At 39.4% G+C, this 25,524-nt stretch overlaps 1 protein-coding gene across 4 annotated transcripts in view; it reads left to right on the top strand.

Annotated features, from left to right (window-relative positions):
* The window catches only part of vti1a (vesicle transport through interaction with t-SNAREs 1A), an 86,376-nt gene extending 65,922 nt beyond the window's left edge, over positions 1-20,454 (top strand). For all 4 annotated transcript variants that reach the window (XM_077738687.1, XM_077738685.1, XM_077738686.1 and 1 more), the window contains one exon: positions 19,724-20,454. Coding sequence is in view for 2 of the 4 variants with exons in the window: in XM_077738685.1 (XP_077594811.1) it covers positions 19,724-19,817 (94 nt within the window). In the remaining 2 variants the exon portion in view is untranslated. The remainder of the gene's footprint in view (positions 1-19,723) is intronic.
* The last annotated feature ends 5,070 nt before the right edge of the window (positions 20,455-25,524 follow it).

Raw genomic sequence — 25,524 nt, 5'->3', positions numbered from 1 at the left:
TTGCTTGAAAGACTCTTCAACAACACAAAACAAGAACAAAGTGAAACATTTGAGCGGGTTCAGGTCGAGGTTAGTCAAGTAGACAACTCATCCGATTCCTAAATAAATCCTCACCGACCTTCTTGTCTTTGTTCCACTTAATAGATTCTTTAAAATTCTTTAATAGTTTGTTTTCTTAACCCAGAGGCTACAAGCCACAAGGGCACACCTTACAGCCTTTAGTCAATCTCCGAATCACCTCACACACACACACTTCAATCTGTCAAGAGCTGTTGAAAATCCAGCTCGCATTGTATTTGTTTAACGACTACACAGATGTTGTTGTGACTGTACTTTAGCGTGGGTTCGAGAGTGTACAAATAAATGTCTTACATAAATTAAGTGGACAAAGGAGCAAAAGACTCATGGGTAGAATCTGCTTTGCCTGTCAGTGAGGTTTTACTTATTGCATATTTCTGTACCCGTCGGAACACACGCTCATCTTTGTGTTTGACGCTGACGCCAGTCATTTGGTTTGTAACTGTCATGCATGGATGCCTTTTGTCCCGGCATGACAGCATTCCTCTGAAATTATCCCCGCTGCCGACTGATTAACGTTTCGGAAACTCGCAAGAATGTCCTTTTTAAACCGAGAAAGGCAAAAGCCAAAACCATAACCCAGTTACGCCGCCAAAGCCGGTTGAACCTTGATCAATACCCTGTAATGTCCGATTCTTAGGCTGTCCGTTTTTAGCCAGTGGAAGTTGGCAAAGTTTAGTTATGCAGTTAATCCCGAAAAGACCGTTGGCATTTCTTTCGCACGTTCCATTCAAGGAGAACTAGTTACACCACCACGGCTGATAAAGTAGTAGTCAAAAGGTCTCCGTTTGGCTAAGACATTTACTTGAGACAAGTGCAGCGCATGTTCAAGGCTTGGCTGAGCTTTTCGGGGAGTCGACCAGTCATGCACGACTGCTAATGACAGGTTGCATGTAACCGACGGCTTGTGTTTGTTTGGGGAGAGTGCTACTCTGCGATGAAGTGGCGGCCCAGCTGGCAACCCTTCCCTCGCCTTTGGCCCACGCCAGCCAAGCAGACTGGCGTGCGTGAGGCTATCGGAGGGGTTGGGGGGCGGGGTTTTGACAGAGCAGACAAGCTTTTTGGCTGAGCACCACCGTGCCAGGACGGGCTCGGTGCCAGCCGGCAGCGGTGGTGGTGGGCCGAGGGGGGAGCGGAGAACTCTGCCGCGGTCTTCACGTCTCTGTGGCGACAGGGATCTTGGTTTGCACCTCGAGGGTCAACATCATCCCTCCGCAAGCTGTCTCACTCAAGAATTTGCTACTGTACTGTATAATTGGGTATTTTTACTTTTGGCAGCCAACGCCTGTTTTGTCCACGGTAACATAAGGCCCGCATTCACGCGTTACAGCCACGAATAGAAGAAACGTCGTGGGTGCGTGGAGACATGGCCGTTTCTCGTAAAAGGTCATTAGCCCTCGTCTATCAGAATTTCGGAATGTATTCACTAAAAGACGCAACACCCTGAGTTACTGTTGCTAAGTTCACTGAGGTTTTTCGGCTTGGCCATTCTGTTAAATAGAATCTCCTTGGTGAATTTCTACTTGAGGGAAATCATGCATTAGGAATCAAGATGAAGGTCTTTGCTCACTTTGACGTGAGACAAACATTAGGCAGTTGACCGGGATTGATTGCATGGCAGGTGGTACGTTTATGTCGCACAATGGATTTTAAGATTTGTGAGCAGGGTGACAGTGAGAATCTTTACACTTTGAAACTGTTCTTTCCTTAAATGAGGTTAGAATTCTTTCCCATGTTCTTACTCCATTTGCTTGGGAAACTTGCACCTATTGGTCTTCCATAGGGTTATCAGGGTCATATTGTCAATTAGTCATTTTGTTAATGGATGTGTTGTCCCCAGTAGTATGTTTGACCTAATTGTGAAAAGCCTTATACTGGGTAATGTAGTAATTCTTAGAATTCAAGACTCTACACTTTTGTTTTCGCAGTCTAGGTCATGTAGACACATACTTTGGGGCCATTAACTGAACAGCCTGTTTTCCAATGGCGCCAACATTGGAATATCTCTCATTTGTTGAAGTCAGGTTGTGAGGACATTGAAGTCTTAGCATCCCAACGTGACTTTCCCGTCTCCTCCCACTCCTCATCTGATCCGACTTCATCATCGGGTATTGCATGAACACGTCAGGATCCCGAAACAAACGTGTTCCCATGTTGTTTTCTCTGGTATTTTGACTGTTAAATTCCTTTCATCGACTCAAGTGAACCCATCTTATTTTTTCTTTTTTCCTTTGGATGACAAAAACAGGCTGGACTTGACGCAAACGGTTTCTAAACACTGGTCTCACTCAACCAATCTTTAATTATATCGTTTGGTAGGAAAGCCGAGGTACAGAATTGAAGTGGGGCACCATGTGAGCAAAGCGTATAATAGTGAGGGACACCGCATCCACAGGCAAAAATATCATATGCAAAAAAAAAAAAACAACCATGGAAAAACAAAATGGTATTAAGGTTGGGCAGAATTTAATGATTTTACTAAATTCTTATTTAAAAAAAAATGCCATAGCTCACAAGGCCTGACCTGGTTCAAGATTTTCTATCTCTGTATTTTCCGTTTTACCGGCTGATGGTCAGTCCAGAGAGAGGACAGGTTTATTTTCACCATTTAGCATATTTCCTTCCACTTGCATCATTCCCAGCATACTTACCCCTCCGAGCTAGTCAATCAGTTGTACGTACGGAATTCCATTTGCACTGTCCGTTTCAGTCCATTATTAGTGGAGTAAAGCGCGGCATTGTAAAGCAGAACAACGGATAAACCTCGGGACCATCAGAGCTATCGGCGCGGCTGAGAAAGACGCCAACAACAAGCTCTGTCACGTAGTCAACAGCGGGATTGTTCGCCGACGATTGTGCGTGGAATGCGGACGGTTTAATGGGGACACGTCGCTGTCTATTGACTGGACGGGAGGGACGGCTGGGGAAGCTCGGGGCTGTTCCTCGGCGATATTGTACTTTTGTGTATATGCAACATTGTTCTTTTACGAGCTTTACAATCGTACAAGGGTTGCTCTTCAAGATGATAGAACCCGATTGTTTAGGGACAATTACCTGAAGACAAAGCTTACTTCTTCTATTGCTTTAAGTAAGAAATGTTACCTTTCAAGTGTTTCCTCAAGAGACTTTGCAAGCATAGCCAAATCTCAACAGTTTAATTTAGTAGCAAAAATTGAGTACAAATTGGGCTGACTAAAACCAAATATAAGTACTGTAAGTCAACATAATCTTTTTTTTCTGTAACAAATAACTGTCTATATCATTATTTTTTAATTTAAAAAAATCTGTGGCTATGGAACTTAATGTTTTTGTCAAAATTACTGGACAATATTATGATACTGATTTACAAAATCTCTTTTTCTGAACTCTGTATTGAGAACCTTCTAAAAAGACCTCAAAAATCATGAACCATTTTTTAAATCTGTTTTGAACAAAGCTTAGCTCTGAATTTTTAATGTCAAATTAGCATAATTCCTCCACCAATCACTTGAGCAACCATTAATTTACCCCCTTTAAATAAGTATCACTAAAATAAATAGACTTTTAAGCAGAATGATTGCAAAATAACCCCAAGCAGGTTACCCCACCGTTTTTGTAATACTCTCTCAACAAAATGCTCAAGAACTTTTACAACTTTTATTCCACACAGTTTTACCTTGCACTCGTCACAGGGTTCCGGATGCTCACTTCCTTTGTCCTCTGTCGGAATCTCACTTTTCCAGTCGCCCCCCTGCGTGGTGCTTCCCTCATCCATCTTCCGCACGCTTTGCGCACAGCTTCCACACTTCCTTTACCACAACCCTGCTGGACAAAATGATACTTTTTTTTTTAAAGCGTCTCCCGAGCATCACACATCTCCCCCACCTGTGTTCTGTCTCCTAACGGTAAATGTTAAGATCCAGTAGTGGATCAATGGCGGTTATCCTTTGAAGTGCCAGGACACGTTAGTAGCTCCGGCTTCTAATTGGAGCGCCAAACCGGCGATCAATGTCAACCGTAATTGCCTGACACAGGGAACCGGCGTGAGACTTTATTATCATTAATATTTAGACATGACGTGGGAGGACCAGAGTCGAGGCTAAATGTGCACGGGCGGTGCTAGGCTTTGATCTCGGGAAGATAAGGAGATCGATCGGCATGTCGGTCGGAGGGAAAATAGGTCGTGCAAGTGTGGCGAGAGCCGAGATGAACAAATTAGAGACGCCCGATCCTCTCGGATGGTATCGAATTTTGCTGGGAAGTTTCCCATCAGCTCGAGGGGGGGAAAAAAGGTCAGGCGAAAGCCCTCGTCCGCTCTGGCGTCTCCCATAACTTTTTGAGTTTGGGAAACAACAGCCATCGTCTCATTAGCAGACTAACAATACACTCGATTTCATAGTTGCATTTCAGAATGCGGTTCAAGTTTGTCTCTTTTGACGGACTACATTGTGTAGGACATAGAATAGCAACTGAAAGTGAAGCAGACGCCCGAGAGAGGGGGTTTCGGGCTGTGTCATCGGTGTCAGTGAACACCAGATACCGTTACCTAAAACCACGCTGTGGGTACACTCCCCGTCTGCGCAGCTCGACTAATCCTCTCCCCGTATCCGAAATGGAAGACTGACTGGCTTTGGAAGGACTCTTAGCTCCATTACTATACTTAGCGAGACAGAAAAACATGCCTTAATGGCCATTGCTGTGAGGTGATTCAATCCATATGGCTGGAATCCTTGATTATGTTGATATTTTGGATGAAAATGTTATTTAAATATATATATTTTAGTCTGTGAAGCAGCCTTTTTCTCAATGTACTCAGCTTGTGTTCAGAAAATGACCCTTTATGAAAGAACTAGTGTGTGTTCAACCATCAATGACATGGATTGATGTTCTTTCAGTGTTTTATGGTTGCTCACACTCTTGTAAGACGTTTTTTTTTCAGTCAGTGTCTAAATCGCGTTTATAGTTGTCAAATATGTTTTTCAACATTTAGGTGGAGAAGACATTTTTCTAGCTTGTTTGTGAAATTCTGATTTGATAAGTAATGTAACTTAAATGGCTGCTTTTGAGGGGATTTTTTAATTGTTTCGCTTCGGATTTTAAATCAACACAGTCAACTTTTCTTTGATTAAATGCCAAACCCTGGAGCTTTAACAAATTCACACACTTTATACTTTGTATTTGTATAGTAGCTTCTTGAAAGTGTGTCAGAATTGTGAGAAAAGATGGCACAGTTCATGGAAAGAATAAGAATCCGTATATAGACTGAATGTCTAAGATGTGTTCATCTATGTGCCATCTACATTTATATTCTCACATTAAACAAGTGTCACCAGGATTTTACAGATTATCACCAGTTTAAATAATGACACTTGGCTCCAGTGCCTGCTAATTAATGCCCATTTAGTCTTCCACTGTCATCCCATTGGGAATACAGCACAATTAGGCAAGACGGCTGCTAATATTGTCTTTTTTTTGCCTTTCAGATCTGTTTCATACGTCTGTGCTGGTGCATATGTTGTGGTGACAGATGGGGATAACCTCACAATAAACCACCTGCATCATCAGGCGTCAGATCTTGTCCAATAGGACTGGACATACTTGTCTCTGTTCAAAATGAGGACTTTTGTTAGCTGTTTTTTTCTGAAAAAAATAAGTGGAGCAAAAGACAAGAGAGCGTTTTGGAAGCTAACCTCTGGCTTGCAAAATAAGGCAGTAAAAACAAACAAGGCCCTCAAATTAGATTTCCCCAAACATAGCATTCCCTCTCATTTTACACACTACTGTGGCTTCTAGACCAGAATAGAGATGGCAGCGTTATTCACTACAGAAACAGAAACGCAGAAGTGCTTGACCAAAAAATGGCCTCTACATCTTCCTCATCAGTGGGCACTTTGTTTATCTAATTGGCTCCCATTGACGTCGGTTGGAGTCCAATCTATTTTGACTAAAAAATGGATTAGACGTCTATTCCCATTAAATTGCACTAAAATATACTTTAAATGACTGAAGTGTTTATTGTAGTTAATTGTAGGCAATGAGTAAAAACTCAGCAAAAATGTAAAAGAAAATAATCTTTTTTTTAGGACATAACTAGAGTGTATTTGTCTTTCAGATTTTCATTTTATTACATATAATTTTTTGGGAATATGTTCCTCAATTATATTATTAAAATACAGATATCATTGAGACTTTGTGTCCATGTATGGGACATCACATTTTTGCCATGTGGGCCACACAATGTTAAAATGGTGGCAAATGTCCTATAGGAAAAATTATTCCCCAATGCTATAATTTCAGCAAAAGTTCTCTAAATATCCAAGCAAAATTCTCTCCGATTGTTTTTTGGACCAATATCCTAAGGTTAAGAAAATGTCAAGTTAAGTTTCAAATATCTAACATCTATAGCATTCACCAAAACTTGAGCCAAAGTCCACATGTCTCTAAGTTGCCACAATGTAAACCATATGTAGAAATAAATATCGTTTTTTTGGTGGGGGGTTGAAATTTCACACTGAATCCCTGTAAGGTTAAACACAAAGAGCACTTAGATAAATCCCGACGGTCCCCTTTTTTTTCCCCCTCCATGATTGGCTGTTTTATTGCCCCATTCTGTCCCTGCTCCTTGGCTCACCTCGCCGTGTGAAATGAGCGAGTCGCGACGACCCGACGGCTTCGCAGACTCGCCAAGAATGCCGCCTGTGTTTTGTGCCTAAACACACGCGCCCGGCGATCTGCTGAGTGTGTCATTTGAATTGCGGTCGTACAGTATGTCACAGGACAGGAGGAAATGCTTGTGAGTGTTGTAAAAATGAGCGCTTGGCCATCCCTTTTCTGCTGACTTTGCACAAGCGGCAAACTAGTAAATGATACAAACTGTTGAATGCAAAACTTTCAAATTAAATAGGCTTTTGTTTTTTTCTCCTTCCCAAAATGGCTTGACAAAATCTGTTAGGCTTTTTAATCCGGCCCGCCAACGTTGTCCAAATATACATATATTTTTTTCCTAGTAGGAGTAGCTCTGTCCACTCTTTGTTTTTCGTGTTTTACAGCCCCTTTCTCTTCTTTAAATGACATTTTAATATTTCATAATACATTCCTTTTTACTTTACTTTGTACTTTATACTTTTTACTTTAATGATGAGTGATGAGTATGTTAACACTTTAGTCCTTTTTTTCTGTTTATGGTTCATCTGTACTGTTAACGGATGCACTTTTTTATATGTATCGTATCTTGTGCTGACCTGGCCCATCTGTCAAATTTTTAAAGTCAATGTGCCCCCCCCCCGGGCCGAAAAGTTTGCCCACTCCTAAAAAAAATATATATATTTATATATGTTAAAAACACCATTGAGAAATAGAATTCTTCACACTTTAAATTTGGGTACGCATTTTATTGTCAATCACATTACGCCTGTATTTGCGTCCTAAGGGTCCGCCCCATTTCCCCCCTGCTGTTTTCTCCCACGAGGGGAAGGCGGGGGGCACGCTTGAGGCTGCAGCAAGTTTAGCAGGGGTTCAGAATAGTGCGGGAGTGGGGAAAAATAATTTACACCTTCTCCTCTTTTGATCATCCGCCACTGTCAGAAGTTGGGTTTCTGAAGCAGTTGTCTAAGCGCTTGCTTCCTCGGTGATGTGTCACAAGTGGCACTTTGTCACAGCTGTTTTTTTGTTGTTGTTTTTTTGTGTGTGTCTTTGGCAGGTTGTTGTTTTTTTCTACCAAGTGGAAAGTACAGTGTGCAAGTTGTGATCTCTGTTTAGTGAGAAACAGTACTTGTCAGAACTTTTCTTGTTGTTTCGTCTTTGATTTGGGAGATGCTAAGCATCCAAGCATGCTTCTGACGTAGAGTTTTCTTGATTTACCAGTTCTGACAAATGATAGACCAAAGTTTGAAGTACTGGCAACCAAACAAAATGGTGTGAATGAACAGTATGATACGATCCAGTTACTTCCAGCAAATGTTGCTACTTTACAAAAACATAAAAGCTCGATTTAACTACTACGCCACGACAAAATGGCTCATTTCTAGGTGAGGGTTAAAGTCCCTAATTCCTGTGCCAAGCAGGTAATTCCTAGGACATAGTTCAGGATGGACCACACTAGTCAGACTGTCTGCACATTCCTTGTTACCGACAGCATAGCATTTTTTTTCGCTCTCTGTGAGACAGACAAGCGCAGGATCTGATGGGCCTCCTGCCAGAGCGCTATCACAAAGGCTCCTTTGACAGCAGGTCAGTCGGTTAACCAAGCAAGAGGCAGACGCAGACAGGGAACCGGCCGGGGCAACAAAAATGCCTTTTACCTTTTCACCCCTATGATTCCTTAACCGTAGGGGTCTAACCATCCATACTATAAAGCTTCTGAGGCTGCATTTTGGAAACATTTTTCCCCGGTAACAGCAACCTTCAGTCAGTCTGCTTTCGTGATTCCCAACCACGTACGGTAAAATCTTTGGAAACCTCCAAGCGTTTGTCAAAAGCTAAATTAGTCCATAAACTTTGAGTCTTGAGATTGATTTGACTGATATTCCATTCTTTGTCTGACATCCCAAATATTTCCGGCAATGATGCAACAACGTTAAATAGCTGCTGACGCTCTTCCTAGACACACCCCTGTGCTTATTATCTCCCTAGTCCAGGACTTGCTTCCCACAAACCGCCCTCCCAATCTCCTTTCCCCTGTGTACTGTCCGTTTTGCATACGTCTGATGTTTAAATGCCGCATTGTTAACTGACTCAGGGTAGGCCTTTTGCTGACCTGGGAGCTATTTGCCCGTTTGATCATGGGGCCGGCTGTTTTAATTTATCCAAGCCACCCTGCCAAAGCCCGGGTTGTGGAGACACCGAGACAATCAGGAAAAAAAAAGGTGATTATTATTATGTGTTGGTCAGCAAGGCCAGAGGGGACATTGCTGACCTTGTTCTTTCACAGCTGCTGCAGTAGTAGAACCGAGTTTATGTAAAATATCCTATTTTCCCTTTGTTTACACCTAAAACAAGTCAGAAGGTTCGTCTTTGGAAATCTTGCTAGTGTTAAGAACTCTTGTTGGGTCGTTTCAGGTGTCTTGGAAACTTTGGTAGCTTAACAAAATATGTTAGGGATTTTACAAAGGGGTGAAAAGACAAAAAACAAGCACAAACTGTCTACAAATTTGTGTTGATACCAAGGGACATGTGTATCAAGACTGAGTTTTCAGGTCCCGAACCCTTAAAAAGAAAAATATTGAGCGCCCAAAGATGTTTGTAGCCCCACACCTTTTGCCTCCCTCAAACCTCCATCTCTCCAACGTTTGCTTTTCTCTTTGGTGTTTGCTCTTGGGGGAACTCTGTGACCATGAAAAAAAAATACTTGATCATGAATACTTGATGGACAGTTGGCCCATGAATTTTGCATCGTCGTGGGCTTGTGATGTGGCGACCACTCGAATACAGATAGAGATGGTTTAGGACTGCTGACCAGTGAAGAAAATAACAGGCATTTGTGTATTTGGTGGTCACACAGCTTCTCTTCTGAGTAACACTCACATGCTTCCAATGAATACCCCCTTAACTATTGCACCCCCCTCTTTGCACTCTTGAGATTTAACTATGGCCTCCTGCAAATATGGATCGGCTCTCACGTTCCAAAGCATCCCAGGCGCCCCCTTGACTCTTGAACTTGTGGTTTGGCGGCAAACGCGAGAGGTGGAGCTGCCAATCTGCATATCTTAAGGGGCCTCACGCCTACACAAAATGCCGAGATTTTTTTTTTTGCATCCAAGTAAAGAAGGAAAACTGCTTTAGGTTGCTCCCTCATCTTTTGGAAAGCATGTTTTCAGGGATTGTCCACTCAGAGCTTCTGTCTTCACCTCGGGGTTTTCTGAGGTCAATGACATTGTTCCCATGGCAATTCCCTTCTTTCACGCCACTGTTTTTCTTTCCAATGATGGTCCTTTCTCAGTTTCTTGCACTCTCTGACAGCTTCAACTGGGAAATGGAAGTGTGTGCATAAGGGAGCTTTGGGAAGATAGTGTGCAAATTTAATGGAAAGCCATAGATTATTTAGAATGACTAAAGTCTACCTTGTCATGTCAAATGGGGGCTGTAGGATGACATTATAGCCCTTACATTCCTTCTCTCACTGTCTCTGCTACTTTACCTGCAAGCACATACCCATGTCTTAAATCTTTCTGGATTATTCTATACAGAAAGTCTGATATTTTTTATCTATGTTGAGAATTTCTATTCAAATCAATGTGACTTACCCTAAAAGTTCTCTGGGTTCGTCTTGCTCTTTTCGCTAGTCTCCTCATTTGTGGTCATTCCAAAAGTTTTGTTTCAGTAGCTCTACTTTTTTCCCTGGAGGCTGTTTTTGATTCGATGTGGGTTGCCAGTTTCATATATTAACGTAGATACAAGTGCTGGACTGTTCATATTTTGTGATGATTCCTCCACAATCTTTCAATTAATTCAATTAAAATGTTTTGAAGCCATAGCATGACATTTTAAATCCTTCTACTAATCTGTGGGCTTGTATAAGAGAAGGGTCAACTCCACTTCACGGGATCTTCAGGCAAATATTTGTAGAGCGGAGTTGGGCTTTGCAAACAAAGCGTACGCGAAGACGCCGTTTTGCGCCATTCTAGACGTAAACACAAACATCCTTTTCACCGGTGTTGTTGTTGCATCGTAAACATGCCACAGATGACAACTTTGGCCTAAAATTCTGGATAAAAGTCTCTTTTAAATACTTGATTTGAAGACGATAATATTTGGGGAAAACTGACTTTTTAATTGCCAATGAAACCTAAAGCTTGGTCTTTGTTGAGGTTGGGATAAGATAAGATCATTTTGCCAATGTTCGCCTGAACTTGGAATTTGAGGCGTGCGTGCCTCACTATTTTTAAAACGCGTTTCATATCAGATCGCCCGAAGAGCTGAGGTCACATTTCACAACAATGGAGTCGGTGTTAAGTAGCGGGCGTCGAGGCTTTGCCGTCTGCTTACTTGACACCGATCCAAGATAGGAAACTCCCATCCGAGACTTTGCCAAACTTGTTAGACACGCTTGGTGCACCCCCACTAAACCAACACCTACCTGAGAGAAATGTTTAATCCCTGTACATATTTTACTTAACTGTAAAATTTACTGGCTAATATCAATATACACATGTATTGTCTTATTTATTTTGGGGTGAAAATCCGTTTTTTGAACCTAATATGGGGGCAACTCCGTCCAAATGAAGGGACAAAAGGGGAGACCCTGAAAACTACAAAAAAAATCCAGTAAAAATTCCAATGGAGGTCGCAGTGTATCCTCTTTCTTGGTTTTATGTTTTTCTCCGTTGCCATCGTTTTCATCTTTCTCTCACTCTCTCACTATTTCTCATATATACACTCCTTCTCTCACTTGCCGTGGCCCGAGAGAGAAGGGGGTCCCAGTCTTAAGGTTGCTGCCAGCCAGTCTTGTTAGCCGCTTGAATTAAAAATGAATGAACCTGTAGAGCCTCGGTGCGACTTCGGTTGAGGGATGGGGGGAGGGAATAAGAAAATATACTTGATTCGTGTTCATCTCGTCAAATAACGTATTATGTTTTGGTTTTTTATAACCTGGACAACAAAGAAATGATGACAAACTAGATGATATTTCATGATTTATATAGTTTTTAGCCAATTGGCTGCAATTTAGGGCAGTAGACTGCAATCCATTTGAAGTAAAAAGGCTAGCTGCTTGAAAGGGGTTCAAACTTGTCGGTAAATGACAGTGATAGATGAACTATAGTGGCTCTAAAATTCAGGTTAGTTTAGATTTTTTGCTGATTTTGGTGTGAATGGAACTGCATGAGTCAATAATATTAGGGAAATCAGGACTGAATGGAAAACGTTTGTGGAAATGTTATCATTGCTTTTAAAGTTATAAAGTTCTGTAAGTTTCTGCAAGAACAGATAGTCCTCCCTTTCTAAATGAAGGTGAATTTGAAAATTTTATACCATAAATATGTTGAGTAGTATAATTTTGGACTTTAAGACGCATCATGCTATAAACTACCTTGGAAATTTGACCCCCAAAAAACTAAACACACTAAACTTATAAGACCAAGACACAAAAATGCCCAGACCTCACTTCCTTTTGAATTATATATAAATATTTTTATGACTACCTATTTATATGCACCTTACGTTAAATCTTTAAATCTCATTGTACGTATATAATGACAATTAAAGCATTAAATTCAATTCAATTCAAATTGCAGGTTATGCGGAAGCTCTCCTAAATCATTGACCTCTTTTTAATGAATGAAAACGTCACACTTTAAATGGGAGATTACTAGATTGCACTTTTTTTTCCGCTGGCGAACTTTGGGAATGCCTCTCTTCCCGGTTCGTGCACGCACAAAGCGGGAACGAACGCGTCAAAGGTTCAAGGCGGGCTCTTTTGCACACAGTCCTCCATCTGCAGGGAATTAAGTGATGATCTTTAAATAATTCATTATTGTAAACAGCTTGCAATTAAGCGGCAGTCTCGTCGTTGCTCTCCAGCAGCTGCTTTGCTCGAAAAGGGGGGTAAAAAAATAAAATCAACAAATAAGTCGAATGATTTATCTTGAATGGGCCCTCGGGACCAATCGGCGGAATGTAAACGTGGCGGGGTTTGGCGTCTCGGGTCAACTTGTTTGTGTACGTCTACGTTTATGCTTGGCAATAACAGCAGAGAGCGAGACTTTAGAATCATTAGAATAGTGCTTCACGTTGACTCGTCTCTAGTTTTCTCTGAAGTCCTTCACATTAATTAGCTACACTGTTGGCTCAGGATGAAATGTAAACGCAGACAGGTATGCCTTAAAAATTGACAAATGTTCAATGCAAGACTCTCTTGTTTAGGATATTTTTAAAAAATAGCATTTTATGATTAGGCAGCATTAATCATTCAGTCATTTTTTTGTTCCTCTTTATCTTCACAAGGACCATGGGGGTGCTGGAGCCTAACCCAGCCAAATTTGGGGAGTAGGTAGGGGAAAACCTTGAATTGGTTGACAGCCAATCACAGAGCACAATGAGACAGACAACCATATTCATATTAAAGGACAATTTAAAGTGTTCAAACAGCTCACCGTGCATGTTTTTGAGATGTGGGAGGAAACCTGAGTACCAGGAAAAAACCCACGTAGGCATAGGCAGATCATGCAAACTCTAGTAGGTTCAAACCGGGGGGGATTAAACCCTCGATCTCAGAACTGTGAGGCCAATGTGGCTGGTTCACCGACCTTTCAACTAAATTTAAAATGAAGAAATTATATGAAATCATATATATTCTATTTAAAATATATAATATCTGATGAAAGAAATCCACAATTAACACACGGCACTTAAACATATTTCAAGGATAGATCAAATAATGGCAGATATTAATTCAATGTATTAAATGACTTGTTTAAAAAATATCAGTATATATAGTTGTCTTTGTAAATAACAATTTCAATTAGTATACAACATTATCATATGTATAGGCAGGTTTTAATCCAAAATATAGGCAAAATATGTTTTATTAAGTCTGTAATAAATATCACAACAAATACAGTATATTTTTCATCATTCAGAAAATAGAGACTTCAATCAATACTTTTGAAATAATCTTTAATTTCTTAAACTATCAATCGTGTGACCCACTTCACCATTGACGGCCATCTTGCCCCAGAACCGTTCGCAAAGACCCAATTTTGTTATCACTTGTTTATTGTTCTCAACTAGAAATATGTGTGTGCAAAAACGTGTGTGTCTGCAGCACAATGAAACATTTATTTGTTTTAGTTTGCGCTAACAAGTCGATGCTTTCGTGCCGACCCTCCCTCCGCCGTGTCCGTCACTCAAACCATTTGTGAGCGCATTGATCTTTCCCTCCCCCTTTCAAAATTGCCCGTATATTCCCAGGCTCTTGCCGGGTAGAGCCAGAGCGGCTCAGACAGACATTGATTTTTATTTTATCGGGCTTCTGGTGCCGAGAAGGAAGGAAGGGCCTGGGAGATGAAACTACGCGGCTAACTTTGTTCTTAGTGGACATGTTGTTTTTTGCACAGAGTGGGAGGAGCAATACCATGACGGTGGGCTATCCTATCCACCTATTTTCCTTTACATTTAAGAGTAATACTGACCTTTTTTCTTTTAAATCCCTGGATTCCAAGTGTCAAAATATGGCGTGGTTGAAGGATTACAGCACCTTTTCGACGGGTTATGTAACCCGGTTAAAAATCAAAAGCCTTGAATACTTCAGACAAACAATGGCGATTACATCATATTCACAAAGATGTATTTTTCACCCAAAAAAACAACTATGTTCACCCATTAGAGTCGGTTTTGTTTGTTATATTCATGCAGTTTTTTTTTCAGTGTGACCTGACTGAGAGTGGATTTTAGCCTAAGCAGCCAAATTCAAAGTTATGCCACATTTCTGATCTCTTCAAGCACGATAATTATTATTTTTTTAAATATGGCTGAATGGACGATTGCACTTCTCGTCACGCTCGCTTTCCCATAAAATATTTGGAAATCATGCCGTGCCATTGATATAATAGATAGTGGTGTCCGTCCCCGAAGTCAAAATGAATTGGATGTCTTGGTTAAATTGTGATGTCTGGAACGTGTGTCAAAGTGGCGGCCTGGGGGCCAAATCTGGCCCGCCTCATCATTTTGTGTGGCCCGGGAAAGTAAATCATGAGTGCCAACTTTCTGTTTTAGGATCAAATTAAAATGAAGAGTATAGATGTATATTAAATGTCCTTATTTTCCCCCTTTTAAATCAATAATTGTAATTTTTTAATCCATTATTTCTGTGTTTTTAGTTCAAAAATCATTTTGTAAAATCTAAAAATATATATAAAAAAAGCTAAAATAAACATTGTTTTATATCTATAAAAAACCTGAATATTCAGGGCTTTTAATCCAGTTCTTTTAATCAATTTATAAAAATAAAAAAATCTCAATATTAGATCTAAAATGGTCCAGCCCACGTGAAATCGAGTTGACGTTTAAGTGGCCCGCGAACCTGGCACACCTGGTTTAGACCAAATTAAGTGTTTTTATTCATTTCAATTGGTAAAAAAATCATTTGAGATCCAAGCAATTTGAGTTGAGAGTACAGAACTGCTTCTATTTCCCTTCTTTAAGCGATGAGTGCGTCAACTAGGTCGGCGTGAATTGGGACCTGTACCCCAACGCACATGCAGCCGCCGCTAAGGTGTACCCTGCCGCTCATTAGAGCTAATAAGGCTGTGGAGGGAGGGAAAAAAACAAGAGGATGGAAGAGAGAGGAAGAAGGAGGAGGGAAAACGGGAGATTTTAAATTTTAATAACACTGGTATGATTTTGTAAATCTTTCCTGACAGAAAAGTCCTCATTATTTTCATGTGGTCTCCGAGGGGCCTCTCTCTCCTGCAGCTAAACGGACCCTCACTCGTTGGCTGGCTTTTCCTTTCGTTCTGTCTTCATAGTGTAGTCGATCACTGTGCGTCTTGCTTGTGTTTTTCTTTTTTTAGTTTGTTGTTTTGTTTTATTTTTTAAGATGGTTACTTGACTCACCGTTAGACTGATAAGCGACCAATCATTTGGGTTTGCTTATATGTCACCTGTTAGGTTTAAAATAAGAAAACTACAGTTTTTTTTCTATAATGCTGATTATTTTTAAAGAAAAAAATGGGAAAAACTGTCAACTGGGATTCTAATGTTGAGTGCCAATAATATAATTTTTTTGTCAAAGGTATAGTGGAGAAAAGTCTTCAATAGTTCCACTTTCATGTAATTGGGCCTTAAAAAGTCTAGAATGACATATTCATTAATAAATGAATGATTAATTATTTTAAAAAGATAAGGATTTTTGCTTCATCAGTGGAATTTCACTTTTGGAAACCCTTAAGAGCTTTAAAATAATGTTTTCCACCCAAAACAAACAGTTTTTGTGTGATTGGATGAAAAAAAAAATGATACCTTCTACTGTTGTTTACTATTTAAAGAAGAAATGTAATCTAATCCTTCTTTTGGTAGTCTTCATGTTGCCATAATCTCAAAAGTGGTTTAAATATGTCAGGGAAACTACTCAAAGTTGACTACTGAGGTTGTTGTTTTTTTCTGAAAATGACAATTTGAGTGATTGGCGATCCTTTAAAAAAAAGGCTCAGTTCTCCAAAACAAAGGTGTCATTTAACCCAACCACCTTTTCCTCTATTAAACCGATCAGTGAGTGGAAACACCTCCTCTTACCACACCCACCCAAACACACACACACATACCCACACATACACGCCTCCGTCCCCCTCCTGTCAAAGCTAGCGGACGGATCCGGTTTGATAAGTTGTGTTCCGTCTCGCCACGTGTCAGGACAGGATCAACGAGTAGCGTGTTCTTCACACTTGAACTTCCCCTCGAACCCCCGCCCCCCCTCTTTCTTCCTCCCCTACAAGCCGAAACTGAAGCCGAAGACACTTTAGCGCGTGTTCCCGCGCCACCCAACCTTGTCACGCTCAAGCAAAACATGCATCGTTCCCATTTGAACTGGGAAGACCGGCACTGAAAGATCACTTTTAAGTGCCATTGACGGCCATTGACGACCAAACTTTTTGAATTGGGAGTCAATGGTAACTTTTCTAACATCAATAGCAGTTATTGGGTTAATTGTATTTTTTTAGGACATTATTTTTAAGTAGGAAATAAATTCAAGCCTAAAATTGATTTGAACTAATTAGGATCGACCAAAATTCTTATCCCGATAAATATATATGAGTTAAATATCAATATGCAACATATATGCCGATATTTTCTTATGTTTAGCCGCAGCCAAAACCAAATATGACAGTAATTTGATCAAAATGGTCTGTTTCAGTAAAGTCTGATTAAAACCAATTAAATAAAAAATACTGTTTTTTTCAGCTATATATGTAAACAAATTGTGTCTACAAACAGGAGTACCTTATTTAATATAATACCTCTTAAAAGTAGACAACCTACCTATATATGTCCCCTTAATAATGTATACCTGATACTTTCTTTCAATATAACATTTAAAAATATATCATAAGTATTTTTAAACACCAATGCATTGCCCTATGAATAATATATCAGATCCTTGTTGTTTTTTCTAAAGTAAGACAGGAGTCATGCTTCTTTTCAGCCAATAGTCCAGTTAAGGTCATTATGTACTATTATTATTGTTTAAGAAGTTACATCAGGGGAAAAAGAGTTGTCAATCAATGGACAAATTGACTTTTGCACATCAACGTCATTGTGCCTGGGGAACCTGATCTCCCAAACCACGTCAGTACTACATTCCAGCCCAAACCTTGCAAACTCCTCCACTCCTAAATAAAGTCACCAGTCTCCCCTTCCCTCCAACGCCATTGGCTGTTGTTTTCCTACTATGTATTAGACAGCAAAAACTACACCTTGTCCACAAAAGCCCAAGATTCCTTTCAAAAAAAAGCGTATACAAACGCTCCTTTTCAAAGGATCTGTCTTGATAGTGGATTTCCAAGGCCCCCTTCTCGTAAGCCCCTCCTTGGATTCCCTCATGTTCAAAATTAGCATGAGTACACATTCACATAGCCAAGCATACCCCTTTCCTCCTCTGGGGTAAATAAATAATCACAGTAAATAATGCATGTCAACTAATAGCGGGGAGACGTGGCCTTACTAAACAAGCCGTTGCTGCGTCTCCTCCCCCAGCTGGCGCGGTAACGTCAACGCTGTGGGTTTTTTGGCGCATTCTCCAGTCCGGGGATGGCAAACTTGTGTGGGCGGGACTTGTTTATTTTTGGACAAATGAGTTGCCATTGACGGCGTTAGATTCATTCCTTCGCCTCATAATGTATTGACGTCTCGTGCCGTCAATAGCACGGAAATATGATCATTTACAGCCAGGTATCCCATTTTAAGTGAATTGGACCTCTGTTATTGTCTATAGAAGTTAAAGAGTGTATTTTAGGGGACTTTAATGTCATTTTAAGGGGACTTTCTGCACTTTTTGGGGCATTCTGGAGTCACTTACTGTATATTTTAGCTATTTTTATTATGATTTGGGGTATTCTGGAGTCACTTACTGTATATTTTGGCTATTTTTCTTATGATTTAGGGTATTTTTGTGCCACTTTCCACTCCATTGATCACTTATTGTTGATTTTGGCACATTTCCAGGTTATTTCCTGTTGATTTCGGGTCACTCCCTGTTGCGTTTGAACATGAAATGTTGCGTGCGGACACAAAAATTAGTCAAGTGCATGCACTCGATCGCACGCATCACGTACTCTGTCAAAAATAAATCATGTGGTTCTGTACATGCCTCAAAGTAGACCGGATTGGCTCCCTGGCGCTCCCTTTACAGCCCCATGTGCCGTATGTTTGACACACCAACACTTTTTTCAAAAACATTGTAGAAATCAAGACGTAAGCACAAGATTCTGGGCAGAAAGCTCGTCCGGGGTGAATGAGCACCCACACCCGGTGATAAATGACTATCACCGGGGGGGTTATTCATCTCCCGCTTAGAGGAGTGGACAGCGCGCACCCCCTCAACCTCAGCTTCTCCTCCACATGTCAGCAAATGTGATAATTCTCTCATTTGTCAGTGGCAGCAGTGTGGAGAGTTTTTTTGTTTTTTTTTGGTGTGTGGGGGGGGGGGTGCAAATGCTTTAGCTCTCGATCTGTCTTGTGGACATTTTAGCACGCGTACGTACCCCCTTCCCGCCCTGTTGTCCTCTTCCAAAGTCAGTCTGGGTCAAAATGTTTTTATGGTAAATTCCATCATTAGTTTGCTGTTTTTATGACTTGCAGCAAAGTAGCCAGACGCTAGCAAATAAACTTTTTAGAGGCGCACCTCTGTGCTGGCAAGTTTAACCTTTGTTTATTACGTTTCGCACTGGTATTTTTGGAGCTCACGCTAGATTTTTGACCATTTGGTGGGGCCTTTTTCACACTAAGAGGCCACACAGTTGGAACGAAACTGTCCCTCATTATATTGCCTTTGCAGATTTTTAAGGTGCAATTTTGCCATACAAAAACATTTTTTAATGTCCTTAATTCAACTTTCAGAGTATTTAAACACATATGTGGATGTTTTACCATATTATCTCATGTATAATATTTTTTCTAAAACAAAGCTGACTATATTTCATATATTTTGCCTATTTTAGGTTATTATTTATATTGTGTGTTTACAAGATTTCTTTAAAAAACACCAAAATGTTGATGAAATCCATCAAATTTTGTTCTGCTTTGACTTTTAAGCAAAAAAATAGATATACAAGCTATTTCAACTCATACCTCAACTTAAAAAAGACTTTTTAATGCCGAAATGAAGTTTGTCAAACTAAAATATGAAACAGAGAATTACCTAAAGTAACTTTTCTCTTTGCTTAATATCAAATCAATGAGTCAACTCATATAGAGTCTTGTTTGCTATATAAACTCAATCCAATAACCCCCAACGTAACCACCCAAATTGACCTCTGGGACCATTCCCCTTTGACCTTTCCTCTTAATTTGTCATCAGGTTATTGCCAAATTCCTTGTCCTGACCTCCATGACTTTAGACCTCAATTACCCCAAATTTAATCATGTTTTCCTTTTCATTTTGCAAACATATCATCCAAGTTTTCCTCTAACAAACCAGTTAAAAATATAGCCACTCTAACAATTTCTCTCTTTGCAGGATCATCCAGAATCGCGTGCTGGTCTTCGTCCTGGGAGCCTTCATCCTCCTCACCATCATTCTGGCCATCTATTTCAATCTGCGGGCCCACTGATCCTCCAAAAACAAACACACACACACATGCACACATGCACACGTCCATCTTGACACCAAGACAAACACACACACACGCATGATTAATAGCGACAAAAAGCGTGGCTGGGCCGTAATTAGGACAAATAGTCACCATGAATCAAGCTTTTCCAGCAGCTCACAAGGATTTTTTTTTTTTGTTTCCTCCTTTTCAAATTTTGTGGTCTTTTTCCCCTCTGTCATGCTCGGGCGTTCATCTTGGGACAGAACTCAATTCTTGTTAACCACAACCCTTCTATTTGGAGGCATGAATACATGAAGATGAGAGATCATCATGACATGGTAAGAAATTAAAAACCACAGGTCAATAATGTTTCTTCTTGATTATTATTTAATTGCTGGTAAGTGTGACTTAATGAAAATCAATGCATACATGAATAGAATCTCACTCGACTTTAACTAACATATGAATGGATATCATGTATAGATCTATATGTTAAGTGATTCTGATATTTATTTATAAAAGTGTCTTCTTGTGCTTAAACTGTATTTTCTATGAATTCCATAATGCATTAATAACAATCACAACAGAACCAATTGACTTTTAGTTTATGGAGTGAATTATTTTGAAACTATCATTAAAGGTGATATACATCCAATTCAAGTCATCTTTCTTTGGTATGCAAATTACATAGACATAATTTGATATATATATATATATATATATATATATATATATATATATATATATATATATATATATATATATATATATATATATATATATATATATATATATATATATATATATATATATATATATATATATATATATATATATATATATATATATATATATATATATATATATATATATATATATATATATATATATATATATATATATATATATATATATATATATATATATATATATATATATATATATATATATATATATATATATATATATATATATATATATATATATATATATATATATATATATATATATATATATATATATATATATATATATATATATATATATATATATATTTAGAAAAAGATGAATTGAATTGGAAGCTGTTGGCATAGTAGTTTTCTTTCGAATTTTTATTTGTTACCAACATACGCAAATTAAATGAATGTACACACTTCAAATGTCTAAAATTGAACCTGAATGAAACTGTTTTTTTTTTTGTTGAAGTAACTTATGCAGCACAAATGAGAAAATTGTACTATTCTTGACAGTTAGGTGACCTGCTTGAAAAGCAAAGCAAGCTAAAGCCATTCTCTCTTAGGCAGGTGCGGAGTACATTAAAGCAAATATAGTAGTGCATATTACAGAAGTCATGGTGTGGCAGTTATCCTCTATTTTAAGGACACGTGAGTAAATCCTCATCATCTGATTGGTTCTTAGCACCTATTATACTTACCCCCATTTTACAATAATGTCATCATCTATTTTTACTGTACAATTTTAGACCCTTTTCATACATAGTTGGAAACTGTACTTAGTACTTTCAAAACTAAATGCAAAAATATATTAGAACGACCCATCCCATCCTTGGTCTCATATTCGCTGTTCAGCAATGGGAGTCGCCATTTTATTTCGTGACGTACCAAGGTGTACCTCCCAAATCCCCCCCATCACCTTCATCAAAGTCACACATTACCAACCGACAAAACAGCGTCCAGCAGGGGGGCGGCCTGTACCGTGCTGGGGGCCGGCCTAGCGATTGTTGTCATGAGACAAAAGCTGAAAGTAAACCAGATAGCAAAAAGGAGGAGCTAGACGGGTTAATGACCGGCGATGTTCGTCCTACCTGCGCACTCTTGTGTTTCCTCTGTCTCCCCCCCGCCCCCTTCCCTCTCCTGCCACCTTTCCTACCCCCTCCGTCAGTTGCACCCCCTCTTTCAGCTCCCCCCCTTAGCCTGTCAGACGAGCGGGTAGAAGGCAGCGTGGCGGGCGGCGGCGGCAGCTTCTATTTGAAGTTGTAATGGTGTCAAAAAGTCAGGGCTGACTGACAGACGTCAGTCCCACAGGGCCTCATTAAAAACACCGCCACTTGACAAGGAAATAATTGAGCGCCGGCGACAACCTGAGGGAGGGAGGTGGGGTGTGGTGGTGTGCCTGACACCCCCCCACTACCCCATCCTTTTTAGATGTTTGGAGTTTCTTGTCATTGCTGTCAGTGAACGATTATTTTCATTAAGAGACAGCGATTAAAAATATAGCGCGGGGAGACTTTGTTTTGAGGGATGACACCACAATTTATTCCCCACCCCCCTAAGTCCACCCCATATGTGAGTAGACCACCTTTCAGACTTGTCAAAAGTGGGTTGGTATTGTTTTTTTTTTTAGTATGTCTTCAAGTCTTATTTTTTTATTTAAATGTTATCTGGTATTGACAGCATAAAGCAAGGGTGTCAGATTATTTTAGATATAATATTTTGATTTTTTCTATATAAATGGATTAAAAGAACTGGATTAAAAGCCCTGAATATTCAGTTTTTGCATAGATCTAAAACAATGTTTATTTTAGCTTTTTTATATATTTTTTTAGATTTTAAAATAGGATTTTTGAACTAAAAACACCAAAAAATGATTTAAAAAATACAATTATTGATTTAAAAGAGGGGAAATCAGGAAATTAATATACAATTTGATCCTAAAACAGAAAGTCGACACACATGATTTACTTTCCTGGGCCACAGAAAAATATGTGGCGGGCCAGATTTGGCCCCCGGGCCGCATTTTTGACACCTGTGGCATAAACGTTCAATCTATTTTTTGTCCTTTCCACATTCAATTCCATCTATTATGACTTAAGTTCTTGTGGAAAGTAATGACACTAAGTATGTCATGTTTTTGTGGTGGACGAGTGGTTAGCCTCACAGTTTTGAGGTCAAGGGTTTGATCCCAAAATAATTTAACCTTTTCTACACGGTTACCCTTCAGAAAATGTAAATTCCATCAACTTTAGTGTAACCTGTAGTTTTGAAATGATGGTTTATGTACTCTTATTGCTTCGGACTACCAAGTTTCCGACCACAGAATGATTGGGCTCAACTGAATAATAATATAGGACCAACTGTCCTCCTCTTTAGGCCTGTCCACTATTTCCCTTAACAAGGAATGGTCCTCTTGGAAAGTGCCCCCAGGCCCTTTCACCCTCACTCATGCAAACATACCGACACACGTACGTTAGAAGAATCCCTTCGCCGCGACGACTCCCGAAGGAGAGGCAACAATAGTGTCGTTTGAGCACCACCATGAATCCACCAACTGTCGTCCCCCCACCCTTACCCACGACCCCTCACAAGAGGCACCACGTTCTCCGCTTGTACGCTAGAGAGAATGGCTTTTTTGCGTGCCTCTTTTTCACGCCGTCAGCATTTCTACGGTACTCAGAGTAACAATGATGGCCATTATGGCCAATTTCTTCCACTAACTGCGGTCATTCCCCGATCGGATCTGTCGTGTCTGTGTTGTTGATTAATGTTATTCAAATAAATCCTTTAACCTGGTCACATGACGTGTCATGATTTGCATGAATGGAAAAATGTGGGATAGCACAAGCATTGGAAGTGGATTCAAGGCCTAAGCGAATTCTCATAGTGGATTTACAATAAAATAACTATCAGTATATGTGGTTGCCAGAAATAAACCATTAAAGAACGTTTTCTGCCAAATTAACAACAAACCTTGCAAAAAGAGCTACATTTAAACTGCTGTTGTCTTGAATACAACTGTAAATGTTTGTGTCTTTTTTACTATATTGGCGGAGGTGATGTCAGTATACTTTACTTTATGTATATATATGTATGTATATATGTATGTATATATATATATATATATATATATATATATATATATATATATATATATATATATATATATATATATATATATATATATATATATATATATATATATATATATATATATATATATATATATATATATATATATATATATATATATATATATATATATATATATATATATATATATATATATATATATATATATATATATATATATATATATATATATATATATATATATATATATATATATATATATATATATATATATATATATATATATATATATATATATATGTGTGTGTGTGTACATACATATATACATAAAGTAAGGTATACATATATTTGTATATATACACATTCACATACATGTATGATACATATATGAAAAATGTAATATTATTTTTTTTCTGCCAAATTTTGTTAGCAAAGCCCTATCCAGTTTTTTTTTAACCATAGCACACCTGGTTGGTATTTTACAGTGAATTTTACTTGTATTTTTACAGTGCGTCAAAGTTGTGAGAGGCCAAGAAAATGTTTCCCGGAGGTGGCTTGGACATTCATCGAGAGCGAGTAGCTTTTACCCGCCCGGCCCTCCACCCAACCACCCGCGCACACGGGCAATTTACTTTGCATGCGGCGTCTTAGCCGACACGATTCTAAATTTCCAACTGGGAGGAATCAGCGTGTTCAAAAGGCGGCCTGCCAGTCACGCTCCGCCCGTAGCCCGAGATCTGAGCGCACCGTGATAACCCGCGACATCTCGCCGCGAAAAAACGGCGAGCCGATCAGCTTTGATGGAGCACATCCGCCGTGACAGGCTACTGAAGAGCCCGCTAATGAACGGTGGGGGTGAAGATGGGGGTTGTGGGGGGGTGGCAGGGTGCGTTTAGGGAACAGACGGACAGATGGATGGAAGAAGAATGTTAGTTTTATGTGCAAAAACCTTTAATGCAGGTGTGTGACTACATCAGGGAAGGTGAAGAACCTAACAGTTGGACCCTCACACTCCCTCAACTATGAAGGTCACCTAGTCAAAGGGAGATTAGGAACTAAACATACATCAGCATTTCATGACAATATGATCAAATATCAATATGGACAATGTTACAAAATCTATGTTTGAATATTTACGCTTATAATTCAATTTAGTGATTTTAAATGCCATTTTTTTGCATCTGATATCACTTCCAATACATGGCTATGTTGATAGTCTTCCAAAATATACATACTGAAAAAAAAATATTAAAAAATGACATTATATTAGAATTAAATACTAACTTGCTTCAGTTCCCAATTGCAGTGATTGTTGAAAGGTCACATGATCTATATTGGATCCCCTAAACCCCCCCACAACCCAAACAACCACGTACCCCCAGTGACAATAACAAATAATGAGCTCAAACTAGTTTTCTTGGCGTAAACAACACGTGTCTATTGAGAGATGCAGCAACAAGTTTTGCTCACGTCAAGGACTGCTGAAGACCCCCATGAGTTGAGAGGCCATATTGATCCCACCCGCCTACCACATGACTGTGGGATTACCCATTTTCTCATTCATTTTTAAAGACGACTCATGAGATTCTTCCGCACCTTTTTGTCTCGACTGCCCCCCCCCCCATCAAACCCACATGAAGCCCCTCCTCCCACCTGTTCCCACTACCCGCACCCCAGTTTCCCATTGCCCCCGTCCCTCCTTGACCCTGAAAATTGTCATTCCACCATAGATCACAGCTGCTGAATATTAGACCTTACTTATGTACAGAAGCGTTTAAATAAAATATGGTGAAATCTTCCTGTCCCAAAGGATGGTGAAAAAAGGAGACATTGAACAAACCCATGTCTTAAGTTTAATAACATTCCGAATAATTGCAGTATTCAGTCAGCCATTTTGC

Source organism: Stigmatopora nigra, chromosome 18 (assembly GCF_051989575.1).
Source record: "Stigmatopora nigra isolate UIUO_SnigA chromosome 18, RoL_Snig_1.1, whole genome shotgun sequence".
Lineage (NCBI taxonomy): Eukaryota > Metazoa > Chordata > Actinopteri > Syngnathiformes > Syngnathidae > Stigmatopora > Stigmatopora nigra.
Note: the sequence above shows the minus strand (reverse complement) of the source record. Positions and strands in the feature narration are given on the sequence as shown.